This window comes from Aspergillus nomiae (genome assembly GCF_001204775.2).
Source record: "Aspergillus nomiae NRRL 13137 chromosome Unknown contig00005, whole genome shotgun sequence".
NCBI classification, from domain to species: domain Eukaryota; kingdom Fungi; phylum Ascomycota; class Eurotiomycetes; order Eurotiales; family Aspergillaceae; genus Aspergillus; species Aspergillus nomiae.
Window position 1 is genome coordinate 127,039 of NW_015378060.1, and position 12,910 is coordinate 139,948.

General features: G+C 48.0%; 3 protein-coding genes across 3 annotated transcripts; 1 reads left to right on the top strand and 2 right to left on the bottom strand.

The window, feature by feature from the left end:
• Positions 1 to 1,823: 1,823 nt before the first annotated feature.
• On the bottom strand, positions 1,824 to 3,432 carry ANOM_000564 (formate dehydrogenase; the record flags this gene model as incomplete). The annotated part of the gene is made up of 4 exons (XM_015545822.1): positions 1,824 to 2,373; positions 2,434 to 2,978; positions 3,031 to 3,206; positions 3,301 to 3,432. The coding sequence occupies 4 exons, from the start codon at positions 3,430 to 3,432 to the stop codon at positions 2,033 to 2,035; spliced, it is 1,194 nt and encodes a 397-aa protein (XP_015412032.1). The 3' UTR covers positions 1,824 to 2,032.
• A 3,367-nt stretch (positions 3,433 to 6,799) lies between these two features.
• Positions 6,800 to 7,673, bottom strand: ANOM_000565 (carbonic anhydrase family protein; the record flags this gene model as incomplete). The annotated part of the gene is made up of 2 exons (XM_015545823.1): positions 6,800 to 7,170; positions 7,229 to 7,673. 2 exons carry the CDS (start codon positions 7,671 to 7,673, stop codon positions 6,800 to 6,802), a joined length of 816 nt encoding a protein of 271 aa, XP_015412033.1.
• A 2,791-nt stretch (positions 7,674 to 10,464) lies between these two features.
• On the top strand, positions 10,465 to 12,740 carry ANOM_000566 (uncharacterized protein; the record flags this gene model as incomplete). The annotated part of the gene is made up of 7 exons (XM_015545824.1): positions 10,465 to 10,524; positions 10,574 to 10,603; positions 10,670 to 10,764; positions 10,820 to 11,037; positions 11,088 to 11,767; positions 11,829 to 12,310; positions 12,380 to 12,740. The coding sequence occupies 7 exons, from the start codon at positions 10,465 to 10,467 to the stop codon at positions 12,738 to 12,740; spliced, it is 1,926 nt and encodes a 641-aa protein (XP_015412034.1).
• Between the last annotated feature and the right edge of the window lie 170 nt (positions 12,741 to 12,910).

Below are 12,910 nucleotides of genomic sequence, written 5' to 3' on the forward strand. Positions count from 1 at the left end.
GGCAGCTTATCTAGGCCGTGATAGCATAGATCTGAAAAGAACCTGGATAGATGGTCAATAGGGTCAATAGCGCAATTAAACCAGGATGGAGGGCCATAGAGGATCAGTAACTCACTGATCCACTTATTAAAATCTAAATTCGTAATATCACTTGTACCGCCACAATACAAGTTTTGAGGTAAATATAAAGACCCTTTATAGAGATTAAGATCCAACATCGCATCAATAATAAATATGCCTAGTATTAAGTTAATACCCAAGGCTCTCTATATAACAGTGTACATACTTTTAAATTTAGTTTATCTAAGATATTCCTTGTACTTCCTTATCTAACTAGTACTAGTAATATATCTAATATATAGCGCTATATTTTTAGTGATATAATCCAGGAATAGTTCTCTAGCTATATTGTTACGGTTATCCGCGAGTCGTGGATAAGAGCTGATAACAATATGCAACGAGGAACAAGTGAGACTAGCCATTGGGAGATATAGAGACAACAAATATTACTACTATAATTAAAATACTTTGCGGCCATGTGCTGGAAAGGTCCGATTTATATCTCAATGAGATAACCATATTTTCAGCACTCGCCCCAGGGGCCCTCACCGCCCTCAGTAGTTAAGCAACAATTCACGTCAAAAAGATAATTTTCAATGTTCTAGACACTGAGCTTGGTAAACGCTCGAAACTTCCGACATCGGCCTTCACGAGTTCGGTCCCAAGGTTTGCTTTGTTTATTGCATGTCAAGCGTAGAAGTAATTATAGCGATTGTCTCTGATAGCAGGAATATGTAATTCAGATGTACTCGCTTGGTTGGGAGCTCTGTGTATCATATCCCGTTGCTAATAGCGAATAACAAATACGTAGATATCTGAGTAGGACTGATATAAGAGTAGTATGCACCGACAAAAGTAACCAAAGCGTAGATAGGGAGTTAGTTGAATAGGGATTCTATATCTCAGTGCTTGCATCCAGAGCATGTATGCTGGATGTATCCCAGCAAAACACAATACTTCTAGTCTGGAGCGCTAACAAAGTGGTCATCATTCTAGAACTAGTACATCTCAGTATAAAAGACACACTATCTTGGTTGCTTTCCCACTGCGTACTGTAATACTCTAGAAACAAGACACAGGCCCAGGGGAACCAGTTGGTCAGATGATACGTATTGGCAAAACCTGCTCTTAGTCCATCGGCATTGTAAATATTAAACAAGAACATTGACGCAAAAAGCAGGATTTGATAGAGCAACATATAATGCTACTACCGCTGTTAATGCTTGCATATGCGATTATGTAGCTACATGTAATGAGGTGGCAGATGGTCAGACACACATTGGTCGAAGGAAACACTATCATGTAACCAGGCGTGGCTTACTCGATCACTTTCTACCTACTGACATAGCCCTACTCAAGGGCAGCAAATACCCGACGGAGACGGATCCATCAAAGTCAGCCCCAAACACTTCAGGGCTCAGTTACATGAAGTAAGTGTATTTATTTACAACGTGTGCAATTCAGTAATTTTCAAGATGTCGTCCTGCGTCAGTGCATACATTAGTGTCTTGTTAAATCCCATGTTACAAAAAAAGCACACTCACCATCATCTCATTGGAATCATCGCTAATGGCATCCATCGCCCTGGCGTACACCACCTCAAATCTCTCCGGGATGCCATAATACCTACACAAATACACGGGCCGCTGATATAAGGGTGAGCCCGCCAAATGACTCCTAGTTAGCTATCTATATAGCAATCTGGGTGAATTGGCTTGTAGAAGACGTATGTTTTGCCAACCGTCTCTGTCCACAGCCCGGAATTTAAGTCTAATCGAGTTGAGTATGAATGATAAGATATTCAAAATCATATTTGCAATTCTAGTTTTGTCCATGTTGCACGGCCATATCATAGACCAATCATGCCCGATAAGATGCAAAAATAGGAAAGAACGCCAAGAAAAGACAGACAAACACCTGGATACAAAATGACACACACGCTAAAAGGTCGACGATATTATGGCAAGAGCATTTACTTGCGCTGACCATAGGCCTTGGTGGCGTAATCACCCTTGTGGACGATCAGGTCCTGGGGACGGTAGTCCTCACGGCCAGAGAAATAGCTGTCCAGAATGTTCTTGGTACCCTCGGCATAGCGGATCTGAGCATCGATCGAAGTACCAGACATGTGAGGGACCATGGCGTTACCGCCGCCCCATGGGTGCTCGGCGTAGCGGAGAGGGTGATCCTTGGGAGCGGGCTGGGGGAACCAGACATCACCACCGTATCCGCGAAGGTGGCCAGACTTGAGGGCCTCGGCGACATCCTCCTTGACAACAATAGCACCACGAGCGGTGTTCACGAGCCATGAGCCTGAGTCAAGTCGTTAGTAAAAGAGGAGGAATATTGCAGAGAGGAAAAAGAAATACTCACCAGGCTTCATCTTAGAGATGAGCTCCTTGTTGAAGAGACCCTGGGTGCTTTCGTGGAGGGGACAGTTAATGGTAACAATGTCACACTGGGACACCATGTCGGCAAGGTCCTCAACACGGCGGCAGCCGATCTCCTTCTCGACCTCAGGGCTCAGTGCCTGGTAGTCGTAGTAGAGAAGCTCCTTGCAGTCGAAGGGCTTCAAGCGGCGAAGGACACGCTCGCCAATACGGCCAACACCGACAGTTCCCACCACCTTATTCTCAAGGTCGAATTCGTTCTTCGCGACAGCAGCAACATCCCACTCGCCATTGCGGATCTGGTCATGGGCGGGGACGAAGTTGCGAACCAGGGTCAGAATCGTCATCATAACATGCTCGGCCACGGAAACCACGTTGGAGCCGGTAACCTCAGCCACGGTGATACCACCGTTGGTCTTGTTGGCAGCATTGAGGTCGACGTGGTCGGAGCCAATACCGGCGGTGACGGCAAGCTTCAACTTCTTGGCCTTGGCGAGGCGCTCCGCCGTGAGATATCCGGGGTGGAAGCTGTGGTGGGTCAGTTAGCGCGATCTCGGTCGGACCGGGGAAAGTGACGTACGGAGTCGTAATGATAACTTCGGCATCGACAAGCTCCTTCTCGAACTTGGAGTTGGGGCCTTCCTTATCAGAAGTCGTCACCAGCGTGTGGCCCTGGTCTTCGAGCCACTTCCGGATGCCGAGCTCATTCTCAACGGTACCGAGAAGACGAGGTTGCTGCTTAGCATGTTCCTTGCCCTAAAAGAAGAGGCAATGTCAGCGTGCTCGGAATGGAAATGACAGCAGCGTGGTACTCCCACGATCAGGAAGGCCTGAGGAATATGAGACGAACCTCGTAGAGGACCATAAGAACTTTGCTCTGAGCACTGGATGAGCTTGAGAAAGTCCGGGCAGCCCGGCTGACAGGGCTAGCCTTCAGAGCCGGGTTGGAGATCAAACGAGACACAGAGCGAGCAAAAGGCATTGTGAAGAGGTGTTTTTGAATTGTGATGATTGACAAAGGACTAATTGAATGTCTGGTTCATACAAAAAAGTCCCTGAGATCCGTGAGGACTTGTGTAATATTTAAAGGGAACGCCACGAGGGGAAGGGAGGGGATGGGTTTGCATAGACGGACATATCTCGGATATCATGAGATCAGACCACACCCTACGCCGGCTGGTCTAGACAGCAAGCAACGTTGGAGGAGTAACAAACTTCTTTGCGGAGGTTGGTTCACGGCAGCTTCCCCTCATGAGGGGAACCGTTTTCCATTCTTGAAGGTGTCTCCGCACCTGCATCTGTCTCCACATATCCCTTGAGAAGCGGTGTTTCGTCTGATCATAATATGGAATTGCACCCTTAGACAAGTAATTTTTCCCGTAGTAAAACAACTCATGTTTGAACGCTCCAAAGCGTCCTATAATTGATCTCAACACCTTTCGTTACGTCGTTTACGGCACTTTGACGTTATGGATCCAGGAAATCGCCAAGAGGATCCACGTTCCGTCCCTCACGCCCCGAGTTGGGAAATACTAACCAGCCAATGGCCACCTAAAACCTCCAATTGGCCTCCAGAGGAAGCTTCATAGTTAACGGGCGCATCGAACGTTTCTTCCCGGATCTCATCCAACAGTACTCCTGCTGCATTGCCGCTAGATCATGACATGGACGACTCTGTATCTTCTACCAAATAACACCCGCCATACGCCGCCATAAACCTACACAGATTCACCCATAAGGAAAGGAAGACCTGCCATAGTTTCACAATAAATATATAAATATAGAGCGAGAGAAATCACGCACATATACACTTCGACTTCTGATGTACAATTCTCAAGTCTCAACGCGAACTACCCTCCGTCTGCGCTCCAACTATGCCCTGCAAACAACGTGCCGTGGAGGGCCGTGTCTGCCTTTGAAATTGTCGCTTACTACTATATCGTTTACGCCTGATACTGTTGGACAAATGCCTTAGTCGCCGAGAGTTATCCGAGTTATCGCCTGGAAAATAACTGAATTGGGGTCCGACAGAAGCAACTACTTCGCCCCGTACAAAATTACCTTGGGGTTGCAGGAATGCTCGGCGGCGACATGATTTCTTGACGAGATTACCATCAGAAATAGCCTGAATCAACCATGTCGACACAATTCCCATAGGATAGGTAACATGAACCGGCCCGATCAACGACCCACAGTGACCTGATCGCCCAGCGCCAGACATTCGACGAGTGGAACTCTTCCTTCCCCCCAGCGGCACCTTTTTTGCCTTCTGTTCCCGGGAAAAACTTCCCGGATTCTTGTGCACGCGGGGAAATCCACGATAGCATCCCCAATTTTTACTCCAACACCACACGGAGATACGGCACCTTCTGCAGAATGCGGGACGACAAAACCGTTCTCCACGTCGTCGACGACCAAAGGCGAACAATTTCCACAAGGTGTCATCTTCGGTAACATGGACATGCTCCGCTGCTGCCAATTGTCGAGGGTTGATCGACTGCGACCGTGTCAATTAAATCTGTCAGTGTTGTCTTCGTGGTATTATTCCCGGCATTGAGCATTGTCGCGCATTCGTGAAGATTTCGTGGGTGATCATCAAAGGCCGCTACATTTCGAGTAAAGTCGGCAGTCGTCAGAAAATGTTAAGTTCCCCATTTTCCCGACGACATTTTACCTGCGCCAGACACATTTCGACGCGCCGAATGGCCTAACATATTGCCATGGGCAAGGAATAGTAATCACCGGTTGAGCTTATGAGTTGAAAGAATTGTCCAACCCAAGTGGTCCGAAACCCGATCGCGACCGGGAGGTATGCATCGCGTGAATCTGCATGATCTGACCAGCCGTACCAATGCGATGGCAAAGATGTTTACCTTTCCAATACAGGCCCTACTTGTCGCTGAAGAGCATGGTCGAGGCAGCGTCGTGTGGAATCATGTTCAACCAGGGCTGAACAAAGACACGTGAGTAGCGCGATAGATATCAGCTGACGCGACCAGCTTCTTCCTTGAGCTTGAGGGCTATACATAGCCCTCTGGGACCTCTAGCCCTGCGATCCTCCATTGTGCCAAAAGTCCACGAGCCAGACTTCCTCTTTTGCCCGAGCCCACGGCCTTGAGCAGTAGCGAGGACTTGCCATAACCAATTCTGGTGTCAATGTGGTCTTTCGTAGCTCAGTCTCCTGAGCCCGAACTACGTTCGTATATGCAGATGGGTCGGGGAAGGAGATATAAGTTGGTGCACCAACCCATATACCCCTCCCAAAGCGCCGGTGGGTTTTGTCTATCTCCTTAGAGTATACCACTCCACGAGTATCATTGACTGGCCTTTACGACATAATCGGCCCTCGAAACTGTGGAGGATGGGCAAAAATTGCGATAGAACCTCTTAACAAGGTACAAGCCGCCGTTAGCTACAGGAAGCACCAGGTGATAATCCACATCGATGAGGCATAGTTGGTAACTAGAAGGGCAAATGGTAGATCGAATACGACCCTTGTGATGTCTAGAGCTAAGGCCTTAGCGAGGAGGAAATTGTAGAGGACAAGCAATCTTTTAGCTGCCAACCTATGCTTCAGGACGATGATAGTGTAAAAAATCATCACAGCAGCCTATATACCTTTTCGTAGTTGTCACGGGCGTACTTTGAGTTTTCTTCGCCTCGCTCCAGGGATTTAGAAAATGTCTTCGTGTCATGCTAAGCAGAGCTACCAGTAGCCATTGAAGTTTGAGCACGCAACGTTATTTCTTTTGATACAATTGTAATGATCAAATAAATCGATTATGATATCCGTAGGGGGACCACACTGCAGTGAGTCTCAGGGCAAACTTGTCGCGCTATGTCACATTCCTACCGAGCATGGAGATATATATTTGGAGAACCACTACAGGTAGTAGCAAGTTGCGTCTATGGCAGAGGCAACCATTGAGTAGCCCACACCAGGAACATGATAAAACAGTTCTGCAGACATTCACACAATGAATACACATCTTCTGTATCATACCAGGGAGCATTAAGACCACTTTGGCGTGATCATGGCAAAATAACTTCAAAATTCCATGTTGACAATCTTGGCCAATGCGGTCAGTGCTCATTCCATAACGAAGCTAACCCTTTAGAGTTAGACTCATCGCGCTTCTACGCGATTGTAACAAGTGTCTCATGTTTGTGATTATTCAATTATTATTATATGTAGTTATTCTCTCTATAACATAATGAGGTATCATCAAACACGTCGCTGCAAACTAATCACCAATTGATACAGCCATCCTCACTCCCTTACTCCGTATACCATCTTAACTTTTCTATATACACCCTGCCCTCACTAATGTCATCGTCCATCGCCCAAATCAGTTCAATTCGTGGGCGGCAACCTGCAAGAGGTTGTCCTCACCCAGGGCATTCTGAGTGTAGCGTGCGTTGTACTTAAGGATCTTCTTGACCTTGTTGTAAGTCTGCACGTTGAGAGGGAGAGGCTCGGTGCTGAGGTACCAGACAACCTCCTCAGTGCAGGGAGGGGTGGTAAGGGAACCGGTGTACTGGTAGACTCCGTGGCGAGTGAAGTGAGAACGAAGGCCCTCGAAGTCCAGCTCGCCGGTGGTGGTGTAAGTGCCGGCATCGGCGATGTCATCGATGTGAGCGAAAACGGAGTCGAAAAGGGGAACGGAGTAGCCGAACTCCGAGAGCTGGAAGAAGAAGCCAACGACAGCAGTCTCCTTGGCTGGAAGGAAATGGTCAGCGGGTATTTACATGACAAGACAGGATGATCGGGAACCTACCGGCAGTCTGGAAAACGAAGTGGACTTCCATGGGGAAGTATTCGTCGTTGACGCGGTGCTCACTGGGGGTATGGAAGTGGAACTGGGCCAGAGGGTAGGTCTTGTTGTTGGCCACCAAGGAGCCATTAGTCAGGACAACCTCGAGACCAGAGCCCAGGTTCTCGAACTTGGCGTTGTCGGCCGAGGGCAGGTTGAGCTTGAGGGAGCCCGATGCAGCATAATCGATGGCATCGGTGTCAATGACAATGGGCGACTGGTGGCTTCCCTTGGAGCAGGCCTCGTTGGCCTCATCAAGACCATACCAGTTCAAGGGGCCGCCGAGGTTGGTGTAGTTGAACTTGTTGATGTCAACCAGACCATCTGCCGCACGGCGTACGACACGGTTGGGGATGCAAGAGGCTGATGCCCCGGCAAGCAGAGGGAGAAAAGCAGTGATGAACTTCATGATGGATGAACAAAGAACAACAAGATAATTGGGTTGAAAGCAAGGTACCTACATGAGTGAGAGGCACTGTGCTACTTATACATCCCTGAAAGAAAACTTGTGGCACGTAACACCCTACTTCGGAGTACCGGTGATTGTCTTTCTACGCTCAGTCGAGATCGACGGCCCACAAGCCCTATTCTGCTTCTATGGCCCTTTCTTTAGTTGACAATGTTTCCACTCCAGATTCCCCGGGCCAGCACTTTGTGGCGCTAGGAAACCCCACAACACGGCTTATGGACCTACCTTTCATGAACTCGTCACTATGCTGCCGAGCGGATGGACAGGCTAGCTCTGTGGGCTGCTGAGATCTGGCATCGTGGCCCGAGATCGACCGGTGCAATAATGAAAATTTCCATTAAAGGTGAGAACCGGGAAGCACTAACATGGTTTCAATATTTAGATACACAGTAACAATAGCCTTGGCGTTTCAAACTCTTGACGGAATGTTGGGCCATGTGTTCGCCAGGCCCTAGAGGATGAATTACTACTGAGCGGGAGCGGGGCCATTCGTTTACTCTAGTATGTTCGCAAAGGGTTGTGAGTGCAAATGCTACGTCCCTTGAAATCCGATCCTCAGGGGTATGAGAATCGGTCAAGGGAGAGTTTGGATGGTGACAGACGGGATCTTCCACTGTAAACTTTTCGATAGTTCGAAGCTCTTCCACACAGGCCAGTTCACGATGACCCCTTTGTTATTCGTCTAGTGAACAGATTCGTCGAAAGTCCTAGCCCTATTCAGGAAGTGCCGCTGGGGCAGCCTCCAGCAGAGCCGCGGAGATATCTTGCCAATCTCTTGCCTGACTGGGTCGCTCGGATGCAAGATCAAGTCCATATCGACGACAATCGTGTGGGACACTAATAATAGTACCAGTGTGGCTTCCCTGGAACAGTATTCGGAGATGTGCGTGTTGCGATATGATTCGCCAAGCCTGCTAAGCGAATACTAAGCTCCGCGAGTTTATCGGAAATTTTGGGCCGTGGGTGGAGACAATTGGCAAAAATGAGCCGTCGAGAGGCCGATCGACAGCCCAGATTCCTATATTGGTAGAACATAGGGATTCATTGGGTCCTCTTATCCTCGAATCGGAAGCATCGTTGTCCGTGCAGAACATCGCGTCTACCCTTGAGGTATTATCACCTTCAAAGGGCGCAGTTAGCAGGGCGCCATGAATAGTACCATTAATCGTGAGCCTTCCAGGACCACTATAAGTGAATACCATGGAGGTGAGTGCCTTGGACTTCGCTCCTAGGATCGGCGAGGTTTAATGGAGATGCTCACTGTTCTTCCGTAGATTATGATCGACTAATAAAGTTACCTATTACCTAATACTATCATGGAGGTTGGGGACACAGTCCCATGGCTACGGTACCGAATCTGAAGAACAGGCCCACTTGAACATCCTCGGATGTTCGTCCGATCCGAATTTGCCGTGATGATGGATCTAACTCCAAGGGACCAGCCTTGTTGGCCTGGACAAAAGGAGTGGCATATCCCTAAGAGATGCAAACACTTACTCTGTATTCATTCCTACACCAATTGCACCCCAAGCCCAAATCTATCCCCACTGGGGATAGACGCTCCACTGAAATGGTGGCCAGCTGAAGCTAACTCAAGTGGGCTGGCTGACCAGGGTGGAGTCCAACTACGTCCGCATATTTTATTAGAGTGAATGCCGCCGCCTCTCGCAATATCGGTACTTGGAATACCGATTCCACCCATACCCTGAGACGGGTGGATGCTCACTCGACACCCTCTCGTGTTCACTAGCGCTGGATCATCCTTCCTCTCATGTTAGCACTTCATCGCCCTTGCTCCTCAGGCTGGCACTATGTAAGGCACCTCATCAGGGGGTCAACTAGTACAAGGCCATTTTACTAAAAGACCAACATTACCCGCGAGATATCTCTCGGGTGCCCTAGAACCTACTAAGTAGCGCACTGGATAAGCTAAGGTCCCGCGTGCCTTCCACACTATTCACAGCAAGAAATTAGGAGAAATATTGGGCAAAGACTCTATTATACCTGATTACCGTCATAATTGAAGATTGTTAGAGATTTAGACCGAACTTGGATTGGAGCGTGTGGATGAGTTTACGGGCATGCTAAAGAACGTCAGAGTTGGGTTGTAGTGCCAGAATCATCCTTTCCTAGGAGAACGCTGAACAAGACAATATTACCCCCCCTGCAGGCTTGACGTCATCTTGGATCAAATGGTCTACATTGCCGATGGGAAATATAGAAAGGGCTGGGGAGAGAGCGCTCCGTCACCCCATTTGATAGAGAATAAGATGACTTGCTGTATTTCCTACGTCGGTAAACATACACGGCGTATAGCTACTAGAGACCATAAGCTCATTACTTTCTTAAAAAGTAACGTTCTTGCGATAATGCTCCATGAGGACGCATATCAGTGTGCTACCAATATATGGTATTTTCACTACTTAGCAGTATAGTAAGCGTACTTTCATGATATTACCTATTTAAACTAGATCACCTACAGTGAGCTGTGACCAGTCATATATAGAATTATATATCTATATATATACTGATTTCAGGGTAATTGCAATAGGAATGATCAATTCTCACTATGGATCCTGTACATAGTGGAACCCGCAGGCTGGGTTATCTAGTCCCTGATTGGCGGGCTGAACCCGACCGGACATCTGGATTTCTACCCCGGAAATCACGGAGGTCTTTGCCTCCATCTCTATAGCCACCCTTACGTTGATGTGAATTGGAATCAACGACAATGCCTGATGGTGTTGACTTTACGCAGGTTGGCCTGAGCCGGAATTCTCATATTCCTGCTGTACGTACTGTTTGCTGGTATGGAGCGCAGCCACTAACGCGTTGCATAGTGTACCGAATGTCGAGCCCGAAAAGCGAAGGTTAAACCACTCTTAGCATGCTTCTTGCTGTAGTGCTTGTCATATTGCCTTGCTGACACATAGTAGTGCACCAAGACTCGACCGTCATGTGCACACTGTAGAACTCTTAACAAGCCCTGTGTGTATCCAGAAAAGGTGAAGAGATCGCCTTTGACTCGGCAGTATGTTCTCACGTGATTCATTTATGAAACATTTCTTACTGACTTGACCACTGAGGCATCTCACCGCAGTTGAAACCAGATTGGAAGTGCTTGAAGCGGCACTGGGGAAGCTGTTTCCCGGCGGTGCTACGGATACCATAATCCGTTCGTTGCTGAGCGACTCACCGGGTTTCGATATTCCTTCTCAGCCGAGCACAGAACCTGCCTCAGTTGCCAATGTACCTGTCAATTTGCCAATGCAAAATGAACCATCTCTAGATTCTCAGCAGAATGGTGCGTCTCTTAGAGCCCTTTGTTGGTGACGAATCTGAGAGGATAAACAGATCCGATAACCGACAGTTCACTAGGTGATTTCATCGATGTTCAGATAGCAGAACCTCAGGGCTCCTTGGATGTTCATAGTTTGGATCCACAGCCGAGTGATCTCCCGCCTTCGAAGACAGACAGAGATGAGGCTAGGTTGATTCGGGCGTATTTTGAGCATTATCATACCATCTTCCCGTTTATCCATGAAACAACATTCATGAAACAATATGAAACCAGAAGCCTTGTCCCCCAAGACCGCGAATGGGCGATCCTCTGTGATATGGTATTGGCAGTTGGATCATGGTGTCTCCAGAACAATGACGACTCAAGCAACGGTCACATCTTTGCTCAGCGAGCAAAGAAGAGGTTGGACCAGTTACCTATTCTTGGTCAATCTTCGATTAGCCTAGTTCAGGCTCTACTACTAATGAGTCACTACCACGAAAAGTATGGCCAGCCGACAGATAGCTGGACGTTTCTCGGCCTTGCAACACGGATGTCGATCGGCTCGGGGCTTTACCAAGAGTTAACATATTCTCGTGATGATATTTCCCCCTTGGTTAAAGAGATGTGGCGACGGGTTTGGTGGAGCGTGTATTGCTTTGATAGTTGCTCATCCAAGATCCATGGTCTACCCATTCTGCTGCCGGAGGACAAACTGATTACTGTCAATCCTGTGTCGAATATAGCTGATGAGGTATTCATTCTATCCCCCTTAATAAAAGAATAATTACTGCTGCTGCTAACATCCTATCAAGGACCTGACAGAGGCAAGTCGGCTCCATCCAAACGAGCGGGACAATTGGACAATATATACCGGATTGATTTTACAATCTAGCTATCACCGGATGGCAAACAGCATTAACAACCGGATACTGTCTACCGATCAAATAACCCTCTTTGATATGAATACATACGAACAAATGATTAACCATTGGCATAACAACCTCACCCTCTGCACGCAACATTCCAAGGTGGATGAACTGCCTGTCTGGGCTCGGTATGCACGCGATCGGCAAATGCTGTGTGATCGGAGCCTCCGACTTCTCATTCATCGCCCAGCACTTCTGGACTGGCTGAGAAGAAAGCAGATATCTCGTGGCCAGGCTATCCTGGGGGAGGAACCAAGCGAGCGACAATGCCGCACTAGTGGCCTAAACCTGGCTCGTGGTACCATAAAGCTCACTTCACGGCTGATTCAAGAGCATCAGTATTCCAATGTTACTCTGCCATTTATCCTGTTTGTGCCAACCCCCCTTGATCCTGACCGCTGACAAAAGGTTCACTGACATTATCTCGGTCACCTCAGATATGCTCTTCTGCACGCCGTCCTCGTTCCTATTATCCATCTGAAGGCTGATCAGTCTGTCCCCGAGTCTATAACATGGCTTCAAGACATTAACGAGGCCAAGCAAACGCTGTCCTTCGTTTCAACTCAGCATGACGCCTTGGCAACTCATTTTCTTACCATTCTCAACCAGATTACTCCGTCCTCTTTTACAGTTATTGACGAGAGCGAGAATGGCATCTCAGAGCCGCTGCAGCCCAGTGACCTCAAGCCTGCGCCGACGGGCATATTTGGTAATAGTGAGCTCAGATTGTTAGGACCCACCATCGCGGGGCCTACATCCCACTTGGCCTTCTCGGAATGGATAAACGGTATGCCATAGGATAGATGCTTATATTCCAACATGACGATTAATCCACAGCTTGTTCGAAAGGCCTCAGTCCGATTACCAGGTTCGCCATATTGGCTGACCTAGCGTCTTAACCTGCCGAGATGCCCTTGCGTTGTCTGTTTTCTTTCTTTTTTTTTCTTTTTAATTCATCATTCGCAGAG